General features: G+C 34.7%; 2 protein-coding genes across 20 annotated transcripts; one reads left to right on the forward strand and one right to left on the reverse strand.

The window, feature by feature from the left end:
• Window positions 1–399: 399 nt before the first annotated feature.
• On the forward strand, window positions 400–16,727 carry Dap160 (dynamin associated protein 160). Of its 19 annotated transcripts, XM_076536284.1 has the most exons (37): window positions 417–768; window positions 890–942; window positions 1,176–1,329; window positions 1,408–1,556; window positions 1,626–1,871; window positions 2,199–2,294; window positions 3,010–3,093; window positions 3,462–3,626; window positions 4,152–4,316; window positions 4,392–4,752; window positions 4,839–5,052; window positions 5,125–5,276; window positions 5,335–5,457; window positions 5,545–5,683; window positions 5,745–6,059; window positions 6,135–6,506; window positions 6,579–6,736; window positions 6,815–7,016; window positions 7,087–7,368; window positions 7,548–7,658; window positions 7,842–7,937; window positions 8,233–8,370; window positions 8,465–8,591; window positions 8,675–8,839; window positions 13,018–13,145; window positions 13,226–13,332; window positions 13,416–13,488; window positions 13,561–13,767; window positions 13,838–13,921; window positions 14,002–14,157; window positions 14,218–14,364; window positions 14,430–14,670; window positions 14,817–14,891; window positions 15,118–15,189; window positions 15,666–15,839; window positions 15,909–16,078; window positions 16,197–16,725. In XM_076536284.1, exons 2-36 carry the CDS (start codon window positions 924–926, stop codon window positions 16,058–16,060), a joined length of 5,649 nt encoding a protein of 1,882 aa, XP_076392399.1. In that variant the 5' UTR covers window positions 417–768; window positions 890–923; the 3' UTR covers window positions 16,061–16,078; window positions 16,197–16,725. The 19 variants fall into 19 exon arrangements, with proteins under 19 accessions (XP_076392402.1, XP_076392399.1, XP_076392395.1 ...); XM_076536287.1 differs by having other exon boundaries at window positions 400–474; window positions 15,909–16,725; XM_076536280.1 differs by having other exon boundaries at window positions 15,909–16,725.
• Window positions 16,728–16,746: 19 nt separating this feature from the next.
• On the reverse strand, window positions 16,747–21,460 carry LOC100878897 (uncharacterized). The gene has a single exon (XM_003704875.3). It carries the CDS (start codon window positions 21,458–21,460, stop codon window positions 17,642–17,644), a length of 3,819 nt encoding a protein of 1,272 aa, XP_003704923.2. The 3' UTR covers window positions 16,747–17,641.
• Window positions 21,461–22,788: the final 1,328 nt, after the last annotated feature.

Consider the following 22,788-nt stretch of genomic DNA (forward strand, 5'->3'; position numbering starts at 1 on the left):
ATACCGTTTTTTATGAGCCTTAACTGATCAATAGAACAATTTTACTTTTTCAGACACAAACATTTATGTGTACATTTTGCTTTAAGTAATGGCATACAATTCAATCTTAAATTAAACAAATGTATTGTGTAAGGGTTAAGGTGGTTGATGTAGTTAGTGACTGAATTGAGGAAAGTAATATGATATTTGATACCTTAATAAGAAGCGATGCATTGTAAAATTTACATAGTACTCTGTTACTTTTTTTTATCCTATATTTGATAATATAGATGTATATTTGTTGACATTTCTTGTTGTTCCATTCTAAAGTTTGAGAAATTCAAATTAAGGGTTGCGCAGGTAGCGATCTCTGCCGAAGATCAACGAAATGGTTCCGGGTGAGCTATCGATTCTTGCCGAAGATTTCCGGAAATAACCGAGGTCGTGAAAGTGACGTATGTACGTCAGTAGTGTGGGCCGACCCGCGTATCGTCGGTACAGTTCTACAATTTTTTGCACTTGATTTCTCGCGAAAAGATTACTAACTTCGCGATACACGATCATGAATTTCCTTTAGTACAGTTGTAGGAGGACTCGCGAACAAGGGAAACGACTCGTTATCGTATGTTCGTGTAACTGGCGTGAGACAAATTTCAGCTCTCATACGTGTGCGTTAGGGCCCCGATCAATCTTCAAGTTCACGACCCCACGCTTATTCGATTAATTGAGTTTATCCGTAACAGAATTCACGCTAAATTGATAGTGTTTCGACAATTCTTCTTTTGTGAGGTACATCACGAGTCATCGGAGTTGGGATCGATTACCGTGACCTAACCTTGAAATCGCAAATCTTTTCCCCCAACTTTCCAAAGAATTTTCCGGAAAGGATTACAGTTTTCTTTCTTTACAGATTTAGTTCGGTGGTCACCTACGGGTGAATAGAGATGGCCATCCTTCCTCCAGGTAAGGAACTGTTTCTTTGTTCCCAATGAAACTGACATCCATGTACCAATTCTTCTGTCATGTTGACAGTAATTTTCTATAGAAGTAACCAGAAATCGTTGATGATTTTTTGTTTGACAAATATTATCAAATAAATAATAAGTTGTTTCACAATAACTGTAACTTTCATTCAGAAAAAATCATTTAAAGGAATATTATGGAAATAGAAGGGAAAGATGTATTCCTCCTTTCAGGTGTGGATCCCTGGATAATTCAACCCAGGGAACGTGCAAGATATCAAGAACAATTTGACTCATTAAAGCCGATTAATGGTGTTGTCACTGGAGAACAAGCAAAAGAATTTTTACTCAAGTCCCAGCTTAGGCCAGCCGTTCTTGGAGAAATATGGTATTTATCTTTTTCTTTTGTATTATTTTAGTAGTATTTGTGTCATCATATATTTATAATGTATTTCTTTTGATACAGGGCTTTATCAGATACAGACGCAGATGGCAAAATGGATATAAATGAATTTAGTATTGCATGTAAATTAATTAATTTGAAGTTACGTGGCTTTGAAATTCCAAAAACATTACCAATTAGTCTAGTGCAAAGTTTACAGATGCTTTCTGCTGGTCAGTATCAAATGGCTACTTCTATTTTATGAAACAACCATAATTCATATCTTGTAACTCTATGTATAGATGATGCTAAGGCGACAAATTTAACGAATGGGGCTGCCAATATTCCACCACAAAATAATGTTGCTTCCTTAGTGAATTTAACTGGTTTGCCACAAGTTCCAGTACAACCAGTACAGCCAGTACAACCTTTAATTGGTGGAGTACCTATGGCTGGATCTGTTCCACGTCCTCTTATAGGACCTCCACCTTCAAATGGACCATTGCCAGGGCATGTGATTAGACCTGCCTCACCCATGAATTTACCAGGTAATTATATTATAGATTTAGTGCTTAGTATATCTGAAACATATAAGTAGGTACATATTATGAAAAGGACATACTTTCATAGGAATCATCAAAATCTTACACTAATGTTAAGAGTGTTATATATTATAACAAATATAACGGTTTTATAGTTAAATTTACAGCTGGTGCATTTTATAATAACTAAATATTGCACTATCAAGACTGAATCAAAAAATTTTTTGTCACTGACAATATCTACATCAACTATTATCATTGCTCATTAAACAACATTTTAATTAACAAGTAGCATTATTTAGCGTTACTTTATTTATGCATCATACTACACAGCATCACGACAAAATAGACAGAATGTGGCTGCCACTACACATGCCACAACTCACACAGCGTCAAAGCCACCTGCTCGACCTGCACCACCCTCTGTGGGTATGTTATACGACGTGGATGTTCGTGTATGAATGGTTATATTTCGGTTTCCTTCTATTCAATTTCTTCATTCCGGCTTATTAAAATATTATTCTACTTTAAAATACATTTTTTTTATATTGAATGACATAATCAGCTATTCTAATATCATGTTATAATATGCTATTTTTAACATTTTGAATGCAAATTCATTTTCGCATGAGAACTATTGCTATATTTTAACTACTTATTTGTTGTATTATACTTAATCTAACTGATGAAAAAGAAATGATAAATAGTTACAATATTCTCAAGAACAAAATAAAAATTACAATGTAATAGGACATTCATAATTTTAATGGAACGTATAAAACAACAAGTATATTTTAAGCTATTATTTTTTTTATATGATATTTCTTTGTATAAAATATTTATAATTGTATAAATGTTTGCATTATTATAGGTTTGTCTACTCTGTGTTTTTGTCTACATGTACAATTTTATGTCACAACAAGGAAGATCTATTAAAAATACAATTTTATTAATAGTATAAGTTTACTATTTTAAATAAGTATACTGAATGGAAAATATGTAACTTTATATAATCAGTATTTCAGTGGCTTTGTTTTATAATTACACATGTACATTTTACTTTAGTACTTTTTCTTCTACATATTTATGTTTACACCAATACAACTTTTTATACAATAATATAATATTTGTGCCGCAAAAAAAGGAATCGTGCCTTCTACAAGTACTGCTACTACCACTACTTCTAGTGGTGGTCCTCCTCAAAGACCTGCACCACCCACAAATATTGGTATGTTTCAAAGTGCAAGAGAAACTTGGAAAATAGATACCATCCCCTAAGAGTACAATAGATAATACCGCATGTAAATTTAGATAGTATTTTCTCATATTTTAGAATCCAATTTTGAAATAAAGAAATGATTCCTTTTTGTATTACATCAATACAAAAGGTACATTATTTCCACTGTATCACATACCATACATTTGTGTGTAATTTTTAATTAATTTTGCATTTATTGTAACATTCTCCACCAATTGTAGCTTTCATATATGTTGTTTCTTCTTTTTCAATTGTTACTTTTACTTTGCTAATGTATATTTTATTTATAGCCTATTTTTTTTTAGCTTCATTGAATAACTGGAACAATATCATTTCAGGAGCAAATTTTTCACCTGTTACGAGCATCCCACCACCAAAACCAGCACCTCCATCATTTCCTAATAGCCCTGTTGCGGCTGGGATTTCACCACTGAAAGCTCCACCTGCTACTGCTGTTGCTCCGCCAGTTCAACCTATACAATCAATGACTACATCTGCCATAGGTAAAACGATAATTTATTGTTCTTATTTTCTTTTCTTTTTTCTCATTATTTATTTACATTTTTATTCAGTATCATATATCTGTATTAAAAAATTTGTTCAGTTGTGATTGATATTCTATTCTTTCTTTGCAGATTTACTTGACTTTGAGTTGTCAGGTATATCATAACAATGAATTTGTAGAAAATATAATTTTATTGTTTTGTATATAGTTTTAACTAATATGTAATAAGATTTGAATATTTTTTCTGATTTTATTATGATTAATTCTTTTAATGTAAAATTTAATTTATGTAACATTTATTATTTTTCGTAACATTAATAAGTATGTGTAATATGTAGCAGAAATAATTGTTGATTTAACAGAATATTAATCGAGTTATTTTCCATTGATTTGTGTAGGTAACATAAGTATTAAACTTACTAATTTGAGACTCTCACAATAACAGCATTCTTAGCTGATTAAAGGAAACCAATTTATGTAATCAGTTTATAATTTTAATAAGAACCTTTCCTTTTTCAAACAGGTATGCCTACGGTAGCACCAATTGCACCTTTAAATACAAATCCAGCCCCAGTAGCCGCTTTCGGTATGGGACAAGCAATGCCGATGCAACCATTATGTACTGGCATGGTTGCACCTATTACAGCTGGTTCTAATATGATTCCATCTGTTGCATTAATGTCTACTGGTATACATATACATATTTCAACATAAATTATGCTAAGTCTAACTCAAATTTGATATTAATTGTATATTATTTTAGAAACTGGTGTCGTATCAACACCTCCAGTTGTAGGTTTACCTTTAGTATCGGCGACCACAGCAAATAGTGCATTAGTAAATGGTGTAATCGCTCAAACTCCGGTATCCACTAGTACTCCGTTAAGTACAACTGCACGTCCACCAAGCATAGATAGGGTGGGCTCGGTTGATTCGCAACATAGTCAGCATTCAGTAGGCTCTCCACAGTCTGTAGAATGGGCTGTACCTCATCAAACAAAGTTAAAATATACTCAGTTGTTCAACACGTGGGACCGGACCCGATCTGGATATTTGTCTGGTCCTCAAGCAAGAAATATTATGGTGCAATCGCAGTTACCAAAGAAAGTGCTGGCAGAAATATGGTACAATAATATAACAATATATTTTAGAAAATAACTGTTAAAAGAATATTTCTTAGCATTTCTATAGAATGTAATTGCATTATTAGGGCGTTAGCAGATATGGATTCAGATGGTCGTCTGAGTTGCGATGAATTCGTGTTAGCCATGCATTTGTGTGATTTAGTTAAGGTTGGCGAAAAAATACCCGCTACACTTCCAATAGAACTTATTCCACCTGCATTCAGACGCCAACGACAAAGTAGTTTAACGCTTTCACAAGGTGGAACAGAAAATGTAGATCCATCAGCTGGTATGCCACAAGTAAGTTCCTTCATTTTAAGATTTTGACTTAAAGATGACATTTCATACAATACGATTGTTTTATTTTTTAAGACCTCATTTGAGGACAAACGTAAAGAAAACTTTGAAAAAGGTCAAGCTGAGTTAGAACGCAGGCGTAAAGCACTGCTAGAAATTCAACGAAAGGAACAAGAAGAACGTGAACGGAAGGAGAGAGAAGAAGCAGAGAAACAAGAAAAAATTAGGTAATTAAATCTAGTTTCGCGTTAAAATTATTTTTGTTAATAAAAAAAAATTATGCAGACTGGAGCAAGAAAGACGTAGACAAGCAGAAATTGAGAAACAAATGCAGAGGCAAAAAGAAATTGAACAAGAAAAGGAAGAACAACGAAAACGAGCTCAGGAACAGAGAGAAGCGGCACGAAAGCAAGTGAAATTTTTTATAAACTTTTGTAGTTCTGAGTTACAAGATCATAAACAATTGTAATGATACAAATTCATTGTCTTCTACAGAGAAATGGAAAGGCAACGGCAGTTAGAATGGGAAAGACAAAAATCACAAGAGCTTCAAACTCAGAGGCAAAAAGAGCAAGATGTATTACTTAAGTTGAAAGGGAGGAATCAAATTTTAACTATTGAGCTTGGAACACTTGTAAGTATTAAACAAATGATAATTAAAACGATTGGTTTTTATAGAATACGCATTTGTACAGAACGATAAAGTAAAAGAACTGTCACAAAAAATTTGTGACACTCGAGTGGGTGTTACTGGTGTAAAAACAACAATTGATGGTATGCGATCAACTCGGGATGCACAATTGCAAGAAATGGCTGCCTTAAAGAATAAACTTCGAGAACAAAACCAAAGATTATTAGCTTTGAGCCAAGAAAAAGCTCGCATTGAAGCTAAGAACAAATTAAATATGGCTATGGAATCAGCGGGTCAAGAAGCTATCAAAATGGCATTTGACAATAAGCAAATTACTCTCAAACAAATGAAAGATAAAATTGCTGATTTACAAGAACAGGTATACATGAACGTACCAAGATTTGTATAAGTATATTGTGAATAGAATAACCTTTACTATAATTTTCTTCTATAGATTAACGCAAAAATGGCTGATATAGAGAATAACAACGGTCAGCTTCAAGATATCAAAACACAGTTGACAAATTTAGTATCTGACTGCAAGAATCTCTACGTTACTTTCGAAGATAAGAAATTAAAGGTCTTAGAACTTAGAGCTAGCGGTGGTATTGGAACTGGCACTGATTACACAACTTCTGCGTGGGGTGATAGTGCATGGAATGATACTACAGAACCAGTCGATGACAATGCTTGGCCTGTTACTGATACTACTACAACGAATGCAGTGGAAGAAACTACCCCTGGAGTTATGAAATATAGAGCTCTGTATGAATTTGTAGCTAGAAATCAAGACGAAATATCATTTCAACCCGGTGATATTATCTTGGTAATATTATAAACGTATATAAAGTACAAGAAATTCACGGAAACAAAAAATACAAAATTATATTTCAAATAGGTACCTCCTGTTCAAAATACGGAACCAGGTTGGATGGCAGGAGAAATAAGGGGTCATACCGGTTGGTTCCCTGAATCTTACGTAGAACCAGTAGATGCTGGAAGTACAAATGACAGCGCCTTTATACAGCAAGATAGCGTAGAAAAGAGGACTTTAGAGTTAGTCAAATAAACCAAAACTTTGATCAATAATTACTGGAAGAACATACCATTTATTTTTATTTTTATTCATTATAGAGGAATTGCGGAAGTCCCCGAGAATGTATCTGATGCAGGTTCATTAGGTGGTGAACCTCCCATTGTTGAACCTATTATACCTACCCTTGGATTAGGCGTAGCCTGTGATGTACAGGCAACAGCTTTGTTTCAGTATCGCCCTACGACGGAGCAGCATCTTCCATTTGAAAAGGGCGATCTTATTAAAGTTATTGAACAGCAAGTTAGTGTAAAAATGTTATGATATTTAATGTGCTTTATATGTGCTTTACATTTTATAATTCATTGTCTAGGGCGATTGGTGGTACGGTACATCTAACGCTGGAACTGGTTGGTTCCCTAAATCATATGTGAAAGAAATTTCTGTTAGTCAGCCTGCAGTAGTCGATGGTCTCAACGAATATTACATGGCGTTATATCCATATGCTTCGACCGAGCCCGGTGATCTTAATTTCAATCAAGGAGAGATTATATTAGTTACTAAGAAAGAGGGCGATTGGTGGACTGGTACTATAGATGACAGAGTTGGAGTATTTCCCGCAAATTATGTAGAAAAATGTGATGCCCCAAGTCAGGTAAATTGATAGCTGTCTCATACCTTTTTGTAATTGTGTTCTAATGACATTCGGTACAGTGGAGTTTCGTTACATGGTCCTGAACGGGACCTTTTATAAAACTCTTAGCGGGTCTTATAACGAAACTATACTGTATTCGTTTGATGTGAGTGAAGTTTTATGTATGTAACGTTAATTAGGGTGCCTCTATAACCACTAACGTGTCTGAGACAATTACGGATACTACGGTAACAACAGATACAACCACGAGTATTTGTGACACAAGTGCTTCAGTTGCCCAGGCAACATTGGTTTGTAATATTCTAATCCTAATATTTTCAATTTGTAGTCGTGTACATAAAAATAATATTTATCTTATATTGTAAATAGAAGTAACTTGTTTTAAGATGTATAGTAAATTTAACTTTGCGAGTATCAAGTTAGTAGATTGTAAAATATATAGTAAGCTAGACGCATATGTATCATACGTTTAGCAAACAGAAAAGACCGCTGAACAGCTTGAAGATGAAAGAGCAGCTGCAGAAGATAGAGCAGAATTGCCAGATTTTACAGCAATGGCTGCGCAGCAGGTAATATTATATTTGCTCTCGCTGTATGCATAACCTTAGAATATATGTACAGTACTGTTTGATGAAATTTAATTGCTCCCCATTTGATTTTTATCGCTGGCATCCTGTTACCGCAGTATTACAAGGTACTTTCCCTTTTATAAAATGTAACTGCTAACTAGTTTCTTCCATAATTTACCTTTAACATTTGATCTTACAGTTTTGTAAATAACAATTTACATTTCAATGTTTGTAGTGTAGTTGAATACGGAAAAATGTAGTGCTTTTTTATTAACATGTTCTTTTTTTATTATAGCGAGGAAGGAAACCTGAAATTGTACAAGTTATCGCACCTTACCAAGCTACGAGTTCTGAACAGTTAGATTTACAAAAGGGACAGTTAATAATGATACGCAAGAAAACAGATAATGGTTGGTGGGAAGGAGAATTACAGGTATAATTGTTAATTATGATTCATGTTGATTTCAATATGATGCACTTATTGTGCTTAATCTTTACAATTATCATGTTATATTTAATTTTTTTAGGCACGTGGTAAAAAGAGACAAATTGGCTGGTTCCCAGCATCTTATGTTAAACCTTTAACTAGTGGTAGCAATAGAAGTACACCTGTTTCTCATGGATATCAAGACTCCCCTACAGATCCAAATGTTGGTAAGTAGCTTTCAAGCGCTGTATAATTAGATATGTTTCAAATATATCAAATATGAGATGAAACAACACAATTTATTTTATAGAGCGTGTTATGGCATTATATCCGTATCAAGCACAAAATGAAGACGAATTAAGCTTTGAAAAAGGTGACGTTATAACCGTGCTTGCAAAACAGGAAGCGGCATGGTGGAAAGGCGAATTAAATGGAGTCTCTGGAGTTTTCCCCAGTAATTATGTATCTCCTATGTGTAAGTATTTCTTCTTTTCCATAGTTTCACAATTCATTTACAAAATTTATCAAACATCTTGCTCACAAATGTTCATTTAGAACAATTACAAAGAAATTGTATAACAAACTGATATATAAAAGTCAATTGAAATAATATGAAACATGATCGTTATGTAATTTCAACTTTTTAAATACGGATAGACGGACGACCGTCAGGTTTATTTTTCACCAGTAATCATAATATGTAAAGCAGTGTTATAACAGTATCAATTTCCATAGTGTTGGTAATATAATAACTTAATGCGACGGTCGTTTAATAAGATCAGATACTTAACAATTTCTTATGCATCAGGATTTATTATCAAATATATATTTTTGCAATATATACATATGTATGTAAATAGACATATTTTTAAATATGTTGTGTGATTCACTACAAACATATATATACACATATTTATAATATTTGTCTTAAAATAATATTGCACATTTATTTACAACTGAAATTAGCTATACAGGCATAAGTAGGATTTATTAAATACGTGTCATCACATTAAACTGTCAATTGCTGTTAGATACAAACATCAACTATTTACAATATATAAATAGTGTACTTAAATTGGAAACTATTATTATATGTATTATTATTTATGTCAGACGTTGCGTGTGCTTTCTGCTCTGATATGCCTGCATTAAAATCCGCACTTTGGCTTGGAAAGCGGTATATCTGTAATTTCAGATAATCGTTATTTCATTTCTGGTTTGTCTATAACAGATAGATTTCCAAATAAATCATTAGAGGAGTATACTTTCTCCATTATACAGCCTGCCTGTCTGCCTGCATGCCTGCCTGTCCGTCCGTCTATCCGTTTGAGGTAGCTGTTTCGTTTCAGTAAACTATTTGCAAGATTTATTACATGTATGATACAAAATATGAAATATTCAATAAGCATATTGTAGTTAAATTTTTAGCTATCTGTGTTTAAACATATACATACATAAATAATTGATATCATATTTCAATATTAAGATTATATAAGTTACAATTTCTATAATAAACAATTGTTCGCTTTTAGTTTAATTTGCTTCATTTAACTGTTCTTAGTATAACTTTATAAGTTATCTGTACAAAATTATACGTTGTAGTTTTTAAATTGATGTTGCAAATCGAAATAGCTACTTCGAGCAATTTAAACGTCTGTTATTTACCTACAACACTTGAAATTAGTCAAATCTTTTTACTAATTATTATCTTTCGCCTATGCTTAACATGCAGCATAAAGGATAGCAGAGCAGCACCGCAGCATTGCAGGCTAAAATAAAAGCATCTCAAGTGCAATAAATATGATAGCAGTCTCTACATCGAATACGACGTGTTACAACCAACAAGTCTCATTGGTGGAGACAATGAGCATAAAAATGAAAACAAAAAGAAAAAAGAGAAAGACTCAGGGCTGGTTCTTCGTTTCGATATTATTCTGAATTGTGCAAGTCTTTTTCTTCTGGTTCGGGATCCTACTCGTTCCTTTGTTTTAATTGCTGTTCAAATTGTTACCATGCGTCTTATTGACTATTATTCCCCAAGTTATTGAACCTCTGTGTACGATTTCAACCCGAATATTATTGCGCAGTATATTACAAACATATGTTTACACAGGAGCGCTAAGTTGTGTCATGAATATAATTACAACCACCTGACATGTGCACCAAATTCTACCTCAATCTTCTACTTTGATTTAAGATAGAGCTTAAAAAATCGAAGGATACAATTTTTTTATCTACTTGTAATAATATTTACTACCACCAGTATTTAGTATTTAAAATATAAATTAAAACCAAATATGTATTTATTTAAGACATTTTATTGATAGGAAGAATGAATTATAGTTTTTGTTTATACTAGCACTTTCAGCCCGGACTTTTATTTTTTACGCATACAGAGAAAAATTATCAGAGAAATGTTAAAAAAAAAACTGTTATATTTGAGAACATAGTTGTAGTAGAGCTGAAGCATTTCTTGCTAGGGGCAAAGACAATAAACACAAAACTACGTATCTCTAAAACATTCATACTATTCTATGTATTTAAAGTCATCTAAACAGCTTTGTGTGTAAATACAAAATACAAAAAATAAACCAACTTTATAGTAAGTATAATTATGTGTAAAAATCCTTATCATCGGGCTTAAAGTGTTAGATTAATAAATAGATATACAAGCACTAATAATAGTCCTAAATTTTTATAATCAGTGTCTTCGAGAAAAATTTTTGAACAAATTTAGGTGCTGCCTTTTCCATTTTGTTTGTAGATTCTTTTTTATTAAATACTGTAGTATATCATTTGGTGCGCAATACAGATGGTTTGTACAGTTATACTGCGCCAAGGCCTAGGGAAATGTTTCACAGCAATTTAAATGGGCAATCGAATATCATTTTTCTGCTTGCCTTCAATGTAAAGGGAGAAGGAGTTGTTAAATCACCTATTGAATTTTTCAATTAGATTTTTTTCTTTACCATAAAAACGGGTAAAGAATCTGTTATGACATATAAAAAAAATATTTACTTAGTCTTGAAATTATTAATAATTATACATTTTACTTTTTATTTAGATTCAAAATTTTATATTCTTAAAAAAAAAACTGAGAGATTATGCATAATATTTGCAAGGAGAATTAAAATATTGCTCTCTTTAAAATACAAACATGTTTAACCAAATCTGTTGTTCCTATTTATTTATTCTATATACATATATATATATACATATATAGTTATTATTTGTTTTATTTTTTTTATCTGTCTAGTAGTGATGGAAGATGATGTGCTCCTTCTTCGCAGCCTTTTATTATAGAGCCTAAATCATCATTAAAATATCAATCATTAATAATAAAAAAAAAAATCATAAAGTTATAGATAGATATTATTATCACTGGTGGGAAGAATTTGTTAATTAATGTTATATGGAAACCAGTTTTTCCATCAATTAATTCCTGAATACCAGTTTACTTTATTTAAAAATAGGATATATAAATATTGTAAACATATGTAACATTTAATGGCTGATTTATTTTTATCCTTGTTATTTATATTTATTATCTTAATATAATTTTAAAGAATCTCAACTGAGTATAAGATATTTGACTACTATATTGTTATTATAACAGTCATGTGTGAAACGATTTACTGTTTTTCTATTAAATTTTGTTTTGTGAATGAATTTGTAAAATATTCTCTATTTTTCTAATGTTTTTCATACATTTTGTGAACTAGTGCTAAATATTTATTTTGATCAAATAATTAAATCTATCGCTTGTATTTATTGTCCATTCCATTGAATAATTCAGGAACTTGATGGAATAACTAGTTTCAAATATTTGCAAGAACCAAGCGCACAGGAGATCAGCATATTTATACACTGGTTGATCCTTTTACACGTTCTATATAACTCTTTGCAAGCAAGGTGTATAAATATGTCTGATTGTAACAATAAATATTGTGTGCTTAATATTAAGTATTCTAGATGCGCCCATAATCTTGTAATCTTTATCTAAACATGTTGACAACGTGTAAAGCAAGTTATGCAACTGGTTATTCTTAGATGAGATACTTGTGTAGAGTGCTATATCCTTAAGATTGTTACTATTTGCAAAAATATCCATATTGTTTGTTTGTTGTAATGTCGGAATCTCATTATGAATCTCGATTGTGTGTGATGTACTTTGAGCGAAGGACACTATAAGGGTGTGAACAAGTTCAGACTATTATGTATTTATTACGGATTTTTGTTCACACTTTTATGTGAATATACTCTAAATTTCTCACATGCATATACACGCCGTTCTTATACATATGTACACATATCCATACATAATATACAGAGGTGTTCTCAAAACTGCTGATTAAAATAAAGTATCTGTCTGTTGTAAACTATTGTTGTGTATAACAATTTTGTATCTTTTAGTGTAACCCAACGACCAAAGTAAATATCTAAGTATTATTTTCAAAAACAATTTAATTTTCACCTTATTGTGTTTCACTCCTGGCAATTCACTGTAATTAAAGATTAGTTCCTTAGTCTATTTTAAACAAAAATAAATTCTAAGTAAATTAAAAGATATTTATTATACAATAAAGATAATATATATCTGAAGGATAATGAGAATGAAGTAGAAAAAATTTCTTGTGTACATTTTATGTGTAGCTAATGAGATGACAACTGAATTGTTAATGGCTGGATTGGATACCATGGAAAAAAAACGGCAAGAATACATCAAAGAACTTATCACAACAGAGCAAGCATATATAGAAGATATGAGACTTGTTCATGAGGTATTGGCAAATCTTTCAAAGCAAGTTTCCTATATTTTGTACTTAAATTTATATTTGATAAATGAAATATATCCTTGTAGGTATTTGAGAAACCTCTCCTTGAAAGTTTAGTTTTAACTGTAGATGAAGTGGACAAGATATTTGTTAACTGGAGGGATATTATTGCCTGCAATGACAATTTTTTAAGGTATAATATTAGTATATATTATGTACAAAAAATGTATTGCTAGTAATGTTAATCATGATTATTCATCAGTGGATACTTTTCAGAACATTACGAATACGACGAGATAACAGTGAAGGAGGAATAGTTAGAATGATTGGAGATATTTTGTGTGAAAACGTAAACAAATATTTTTATCATATCTTTAATGTTATACTGTAGTTTTGTATACATTTTTCTTTTATGTTTCAGATACCTAGAATGTCAGCTTACATTAGATTTTGCAGTTGTCAGATATCAGCTGCTGTTTATCTCCAACGATTGACCGAAACTGTACCAGAATTTGTCAAAGTAGCGCACACTTGTCAACAGGATCCACGTACGAAAGGAATGCCTTTAAGTTCATTTTTAATAAAACCAATGCAAAGGATAACAAAATATCCCCTTATTATTGGCAAAGTACTTGTCCTTTTTGCATCATTTATTTTGTTTTATATCTGTTATTATTTTATCATCAAAATTGCTTCAGATTCTAGAGCACACTCCTGCTGATCATCCTGACAGACAGTATCTTCAAGAAGCTCTGGCTAAAGCAGAAGAATTTTGTACCCAGGTACAACTTCTATTATACTTCTCATTACTAAATATACATTTTATAACATTGATCTAAATTTGATTTACTCTTCACTGTAGGTAAATGAAGGAGTTAGAGAGAAAGAAAATAGTGATAGATTAGAATGGTTACAAACACATGTGGCTTGTGATGGACTTGAGGAACCACTTATTTTTAATTCTTTAACTAATTCTTTAGGTCCAAGAAAGCTTCTTCACTTCGGTATACTTCATAAGGTACAGAATTTCACTTATTAAAACTATTCATTTGACATAATAGCTTGTATACTAATTTAGGCAAAGAGTGGAAAGGAACTTGTTGGATTCCTCACAAATGACTTCTTATTATTTGCTCAACCAACAATTACTAAGAAGTCTTTATCTAGTGGGCAACAATTCTCGTTTGAGCGAAATGAACATCAGAAGTTTAAAATGTATAGAAAGGTATCTGATAACATGTTAGTACTCATATTAAAATACAAGTATATTAACTTAATTGCTTTTTGCAGCCAATCGTCTTAAATGAATTATCCTTCTTAGGAGATTCAGATACAAATGGAACTCTTAACTTAAGTTGGGGAGAGGGTACTGAAAATTCATCTAGGTTACTTAGACTGAGGGATCAAAAGAAGCCTATAATATTAATGGCCCCGTCTCCAAGTGAATGTTCACTGTGGACCAGAAGACTTACAGAGGCAAGAAAGAAATTTATAGAAAACGAGAAAACACGTTTACAAAGACAACGATCAAGTAAGCCATATTTCCATTCTTTCTCATTTATTAATGTTCGTTTAAGTGTCATTTTTCCAGTGTAGTTTGTCTTTATGATATTATTATCTACAATTAAGTATAATAAATTTGACATACAATAACATATAATGTGTGTGAGTAAACAGAGCAGGCGCAATTTGGAGCGTGTGGCAGAATTCTCGTTACAGTGCTTGAAGGTTTCAATTTAAAGACAATACCTGGTAAGCGAATGTGTGCGCTTTAAATGCTTGTTTTTTTTGCATGTGTTTTCAGTTTGCTTATGTTTGCTTGCTTTTCTGTATGCGCTTAAAACAGGAACTAGGACAATCTTATCTATAAAGAGGAACAAAATCGTCGATGATCATAGAAATTACAAAGTTATTAACACAATTATGCTATCTCATTGCACGATGCATTTTTACTAACAAAAATCTGGCATGATTATAGTTCGCAGGAGACCACCTCAGGGTAGGCTTCAATTAGTAGTTGTGGAAGCTGAAGATATTATGATAAAGAAAGGTAAAATTTTCTTATTGAATGCAAGTTCTTCATAAGTTGATGAAATCCTTTTTTCTGCGAACTTGGAAGTATTTCAATACTGATATATTGTAAATTATAATATTAACGCGATCTGCGTTGTCAATCTCAAAGTATTAATACTTCAAAATTTAGCACAAAGACAGATAAGTACATAAGCACAAAATTTGACTTGTTTTTATTTTTATTTAGTTTTTTATTATTTGTTCTTTTTTTGCATGCACCTCTTATGTAGTTGTAACATTTAAAAGCAGTGTATTTTTTAAATAGTTATGTTTTTAGATGACTGTAGTATTTAACACATTAATACAGTAATACTATTATATATTGGCTTGGATTATAACAATGCTTTGCAGCTGCAATTTACAAATGCAACCCATATGATTTTTAACAATATACACACTAAACCTTTTCCATATAATTAGAGAGTTACAAATTGAAGAAAGTCTTTTTAACAGGCAAGTGCAACACGTTTTGTAAAGTGAGCATGGGATCCCAAGAAGAGAGAACAGGTGTGGTATCAGGAACAGATTGTCCTATGTGGGATACATCAATGCAGTTCCAAGTAAAGGATTTACTTGAAGATACCTTGTGCATTACAGTGTTTGACAAAGGCTATTATAGTCCAGATGGTAAATTAATTATCTTGTTTTAAGTACAATTATAAAGTAGATTAGAAATTTTACAAATACTATTTATAGAATTCCTTGGTCGAGCGGAGATTAGAGTTGCTGATATAATGAGAGATAGTAGAGACTCGTGTGGACCAATTCAAAAACGTATTCGATTGCACGAGGTTGAAAGAGGCATCGTTGTCTTGAAATTGGATCTTAGACTGTTTGGCAATCGGTAGAAAGACTGAATTATTTAAGTACGTGATTACAGTATACAGCTACACTTATTACTGCCAATACAATTTTATTGTTTCTAATTGTACAATCATATTTCAATCTAATTAACTAGATTTATTCATTACATACCATTAATAGGGGGCACAAAGCGACCATTTTTTGATACGAGGGTATTTATTATACACTATGAAACCTGTAAGGATAGATATTACTTGATACGCTTTCTTTTTAAATTACATGGGACTGGTATCCAGTGTAATTCTGGAAATTAATTTATAAGAGAAATATTATTTTAATTTCCAAATCGTACGCATACAAAAATCCATTGAATCATTTAAATTCTTGTCAAAGTACAGTATTATTGTTATTGTTATGATATTTATAGTATATAAGTAAAAAGCATTTATTTTTTTATATAAAAATATGTACAAAATATGTTAGGTGGGCATTAGCATAAATAAAAGGGCATAAAATAAATAATTTAAAAACGATTTATTACATAAAATACTTAAAACATAATTGTAATTATCAACAACAAAAATAGTTTTAAGTACGTTAATGAATCTAAAGCGAAATAAATAATGTATACATTTTTCATGCTGACTGATGCGTGAAGATACTTAGAATATCTAATATGAACAAGATACAAATCTACATATACAATACATGAACATTTATAATGTATAGGTGAAATTTTATAAATTACTTTATGTAGCCTATCAATAAAATACATAAATTAATATAAATATAACAATTGTTTAATACACTGAATATTTTTAGGCATTTAAGAGGATTACATGCAAAGTTGTGCAAATACAATTATAAAAAAAAATTCCTACAAAATATTGTGTTACAAGACTGTTATCAAATTTCTTTTGAGATTTACTTTAAAATACTTGCACCTCGTTGCATTTAATCCTTCGCTTGAAGCTCAACGATTCAGAATCATTAAGAATAATGTAGATGTTCAGACTTATGTTTACCCTTTGGGGACGATACATTCCTAAAGACACCATGCACACATACTTGATTTTTGTTTAATATAAGTTAAATAATATTTTTTCTTCAATCTATGCAATGTAAAATATGATTTTCATTCACATCAAAGTTATAAACAGGTATGAAATAGGTATTATAACAAGTTATGCATCTTCTAAGATCATTATTTTTCAGAAATTTATAAAGAATGTTTTAAACAAAAGTTAGTCGTCCTTAGATCCAAATGCTGACAAACTGCTGTTTAAAACATTTCATTGGCAGATTATTGTAAATACAAATGGTTAATCCCAGAGAATACACTCTGTATACATTTATCGACCTCAAAGGGTTATTTATTGCCTCTCCCAACGAAGACAATAGATCATCCCAATCACCAATGTACGAATTCTCTAAATATTTAGTTCTTACTTGGAAGAACGCTCCACCTAGCATTATTTCAGTACAAAAAATCTGACTTCAATCAGATCTAGCTTGATGCGTCTTCAAAAGAATAATGCCAAGAAGAACGTAAGAACAGTCAACAAAATATTCAAAGCTAAGCTTATCATCTTCGTTCAACGTATTCTCTACATAACAAAAGTCCATCAAACCGTCGAATTAGCAGATTGTGAATCAGACGTGGATACTTCCGAATTAGCATCGCTGGACTCTCGACGTTCCGGCTGGTCCTCATCTTGCGTTGGAAACTCGTAAATGGGTTTGAATCCACCGAACAGCTGCGGTTTAAAGTTCTCTGCATCGAACTCATTCTTTTCAGTCTGAGACTCCTCCGTGTCCGAGGGATTTTCCATTGAGTCGCGGTCCTCGTCGGACTTCCTGTTCACGACAGGTTCTACCATGACGACGCTCCAGCCGTTCTTCGAAGGCGCTTCAGCGCTCACGCTTGCAACGAATGGCGCCATGAAGTTCTGCGGGGATGGCGCTGAACTGGAGGAACTGGACGGTTGCTGAGAGGGTAACAGAACTGGCTTTTGATCATTTCTATCGGTCTTCGAATTATCTTTGTCGTCCCGTACGTCCACATCCAGTCGATGAGACGCTTGCGCCGTCGGTGTGTAAACAAATGCGATCGGCGTGGATGTCGGCGTAGATGGAAGTCGATAAAGAGTCGCCGATATGGGCTCGTTCTTCCTTGCTGGAAAAGGTACAAAGTCTTGTAAATAAGGTATAACGTTCACGCTAGAATCCTTTTCGTCCTTCTCATCACTGCTTTCCTTCACAGACTCCTCTCGTCGCTGGTCACTGGGTACCAGCAGTGGCGTTTCTCTCATTCCTGTAACGAGAACCGAAGGATCTGGACGTTCCAGGGGATACGGGAAGTCCGACGCAACGGGTCGACTGCTGAATACATTCTGAACAACTGGACCTTGCTCTTCATCCATCTCCTGCTCCTCGTTGTCCTGGAGAAGCGTTTCCGGTGGCAGAGGTCGATGAGGACCTCTCGTTCCGACTACCACGCTTTCATCCTTTTCCCTGGAGTCGTCAGGATGGATGTTCACGGCAGTATTCACGGGGTATACCACATAAACGGGTGCCTCGGCTATAGGTTCATTTTCGTCGAACTTCCTCTTGTCCGCGTTCTGTTCAGTCACTATTCTATCAGACTCGTCGTCGGTACCTGCAGACTCTGTAACGTCTTCCTCGAATTCTCCATGATGTTGAATCATCTGAAGAGTCGCCACGTGATCCGCTGTTCTCCGCTTAGGAAATAACGGTGGTCTTGGAGGTACCTGGGGCGGCTCCTCCGAATATCGTTCTAACCTCTCCTCCTCTTCCAGGCGTAGTTTCTGACTGGACAATCGTTGCGCCAGCTTTACATCATCCTCTCCTCTGGAGGTGGCTGGTATCGGCGGAGGTCGAAACCTTTTGACTGGCTCCGTGTCTCGAAGAGGCATCACGTTCTCCGTTTTCGTGGAGGCTGCACCTGCAAGTCGGAGCGCGTGAATTGGTGGTGGTGGAGGATTTAGCCTTTGAAGATAGGATGGCGGTGGAGGTAGGGGTCTTCTGGTTGGAGGATGAGATTGCACAGGTTGCCTGATTCTTGTAGAGTAAGTTTGACCAGCAGGAATGGTGCCAATGGTTTCTGAGCCCCGATGGCCGTGAGACGTTTTAGCGTTAGGCCGAAACTGTGGCAGAATATTTGGCAAATTAGAATCTGGAGAGTAAGGACGTCTTCTTATCCCTGCAGGGTCTGTAGGAGGAGGAAGAGGTGGAGGGAAAGCAGGTGATGGCTTTCCACGAGGAGGTACCGGTGGCCTCTGAGGTCTAAGGTGATCAGGTCTTGTTATACCACCATGATGGTAGTGGTAATGAAATTGCGAAGGTGGTCTTGGTCGCTCCGTCGGTGGAGTTAAGTCTTCAGACAATTGTGGAAGATGTTCTTCATTAGGAACAGGTGGATTCACTCTCATAGGTTTCATCGTTGAAGAGGAAGGAGCGATCTCGTGCACAGTGCCATCAGCTTCGTTCACAATGACGATGTGCTCCTCTACTGGCTGTTTGGGTTCATCTTTAGGGAACACGACGAAGTTAACATCCTTATCGTCCTTCTTATCATCCATCTGGTCAAGAAGCACGGTGCCCTTCACGAACGAACCTTGAGGCCTGGAAGGTTCTATTTCGTTAGCTATCTTCTGCGTGGCAGAGGGATTCGGTTGTCGCCAGGTCTGGGCAGCATAACTGGGGTTTTCCGGAGCAGGCACCAAAGGCAGACCAAAGGTACCTCGATGATCCGTTTGTGGGTCGTAATTGCCCTTATCGGACTGGACACCATAGAGCGGTCGAAACGAGGTATCGATTCCTGCACTGTATGGATTCTCTCCGATAGCTGTGCCTACCGAATAATATCCACCTTCGACGTTCTGTCGATTGCCGAGGACGAAGGACACCGTGTCCTGGTCAGGTGGTATTACGATGTTGCTCGTACTTTCTACCAGAATCCCTCCTAATCCGCTTGGTCTTTGACCGATCATATTTGGTCGATAATTTTGATTAACGATGACGTTGTCCGCGACACCTTGCCTTCGGCTATCGTTTTCAAAAGCAGATGGCAATCGGTGATCATTATCCAAGGGCATGGACGTCACTGGACGTTGCGGCAGACTTTGGAATGGTACCGAGTTACTTTGATGAGCGTCCTCGTGAAGCATCGACGAAAAGTGCATATTGGGTGACAATGACGTTGTTGTGCTTGCAACAGTTGTCGTGGAGCTAGGAGTTTCCGGGGTCCCAGCAGTCGTCGCAGTCACGTTTGCCACAGTTGACGTCGTCGCAGGTAAGGTACTGGTCTTGACAATCTCATTGGTCGAGTCTTTCGAAACATAATCCTCTCCATCGTTCATTTCATAATCTTCGTAACTATCTATGTACTCTTCATGATTCGTAGGAGGATCGCGGTTGTGCATTATGTTATTCGCTCCCTGGTGATTGTTATTGTACATGGATGCTTGGAGCTTCTCTATCGGAAGAATATCATCGTACTCGTCCAGGTGATCCATGAATCGCTTGGGTGTGGTGCTTGAAGGTTTCCATGTGGTTACAGGAGGTGTCTTCGTGGTGGTGGACGTAGTACTCGGTGGAGGAGTGGTCGTGGTAGTCGTAGTCGTAGTCGTACTTGTAGTTGGTTTAGGAGTTGTAGTAGTGGTGGTAGTAGTAGTAGTAGTACTAGTAGACGTGGTTGTACTGCTCATCGTTGTCGTAGAACTTGTTTTAGGCACATACGGTTTTCTCGTATGGTAATAAGCCACAGTTTCTCCATGATAGGGTTTATGGTTATAAGTACTGTAGCTGTTCGAACCACTTTGGACCTTCGTGTTCGCGTAGGAGCTCGATATCAACGGGTACTTGTCCTTGCCATACTTATCGGACGAATAATGAACAGGCAGGTTGAGGAAGTCGTGAAAATTAGGCGAGTAAGGATTGATTTCGTTGGGGCTAACATCTACACTCTCCTTGTTCTCCACTTTCTTCTGAGTGTTTTCTTTTAAGGGTTCTTTATCCCCTTGCTCTTCGCTGTTGGCGTGTTCCTGGTAACGACTGCTATAATTCAAGGCTTTCACAGGTGGCGCCTTCTCAAAGTCGATTTTCCCACTGATAGGATCCTTCTCCAGAGAGAACGGTCTGCCACCGTTGAAGGCGAAAGGATAAGGAAGATGGTATCGTGGCGCTTCCTCGTCGGTGGACGTCGACGGTAAAACAGTGCTCTCTTCAGCGTCGAGATCCAGGTCAAGGTCATCCAGCTGCGCCGTCCTTGCCAAAGTCGGAGAAGATTCCATCTCTTCCAGCAGGGACTTTGGAGCATTGTTGTCCATGTGGCCGCCCATCAAGTACTCTGAAGATACACCTGCTATGCAGGCTAGAGCCATCAGCAAGATCCATGGACTCGACTGCATCTTGCTTGACATATCTGAAATTATATTTTATATTATAAAGTAATTTATACAAGACATTATAATGAAATTGTTTTATACTCTAAGTGAAATATATTATTTTATTGTTTATGAACAAGTGAAACTTTCATTTGTCTTAAGTACCTATACCCTTTTCTTTTTGAAATAAAATGATCAGTGAGCTTTTTAAAGACATATGAATTGACATATGAATGTGTCGAAATATTGATTTTTCTAGAAACGATAATCATGTATAAAGTCGTTTTATACATTTAGCTAAAATGAAGAAAAACCTCTTGAAGCCTCAAAGGTGGTCTAGTCATATAACAAGATTCCACTGTATTATTAAGAAAAAAAATGTTGCAGTTACATAGTTGTACCGCTATATTCAATTATGAAAGTTTCTTCCTGAGCTAAAAGTGTATGGAGTGATAAAGTAAACTGCCGGAAAAGAATTTTGTTCTTCGTGTCCTACATTTAATATATCTGGACCTGGTTTCAAGCTTATATGCGGGATACACGTATGGCTTATGAAACGCCCACCGGAATTGTATTGTACTATCGAAGTTACTGTAAACGCGTCAGCACGCCTCTTGCATCACTGTTGTCGAATATGAATATAAATTAATTAACTGTCACTACACGAGTGATCAATTTGGAATACTCAATTTAAATTGTTTCATGCCATTGTTTGTGATGTTTAGATATACTGGCATATTTAGCTTTCTTGGGTTAGCAGAACTTAAGAAATTAATATTATTCTAAATTACCATTGGTAGATATTACTGTTAATTTTAATATTGTAGTAAGTGCTGGTGTTACTGCAAATTATTATTCTTGTACCAAGTGTTATTGTAGATAATACTAAATTTCTAAATACTAACTATCCATAATGTGTTATTAATATTTACAGTATGAATATTGTTTGCAGCACCACTAGTAAAATAAATCATTTACAATAATATTAATTTCTTAAGTTTCCCCAACCTAAGAAATATGATTCAAAATTAAAAGTAGACCAGCTAGTAATAGCAATTAACGGATCCCTGGAATCATCTTCACAATGAAATGATAAACAGGGACAAGTTGCTACATCTTTCATCGAGCGGAATCGCGTTCCAACGCCTAACGGGTTCCTCATTCTCTCCCTCTTTTCCTCTCGTTCTCTCCACGCTCTCTTGTTCCTCTGTGCTTCTTCCGTGACATTCCAGCAACTTTTGTCGAGGCTGTGCCACAATCTCGGTCGCTGTATTTGGCATTAGCATTTCGTTACTCGCACTTTCGTGAGAGCTTTCCTTGTCACAGACCGAACACCGTGCGAACCGGTGTTTTGTTACTGAAGA

Source organism: Megachile rotundata, chromosome 1 (assembly GCF_050947335.1).
Source record: "Megachile rotundata isolate GNS110a chromosome 1, iyMegRotu1, whole genome shotgun sequence".
Classification (NCBI taxonomy): domain Eukaryota; kingdom Metazoa; phylum Arthropoda; class Insecta; order Hymenoptera; family Megachilidae; genus Megachile; species Megachile rotundata.

Coding starts and splice junctions, on each gene's coding strand:
- LOC100878897 (XM_003704875.3), bottom strand. CDS start 21,460: ATGTCAAGCAAGATGCAGTCGAGTCCATGGATCTTGCTGATGGCTCTA.
- Dap160 (XM_076536287.1), top strand. Junction 1,557..1,625: donor TTTACAGATGCTTTCTGCTG/GTCAGTATCAAA, acceptor CTCTATGTATAG/ATGATGCTAAGGCGACAAAT. Junction 7,938..8,232: donor CAGCAATGGCTGCGCAGCAG/GTAATATTATAT, acceptor TTTTTATTATAG/CGAGGAAGGAAACCTGAAAT.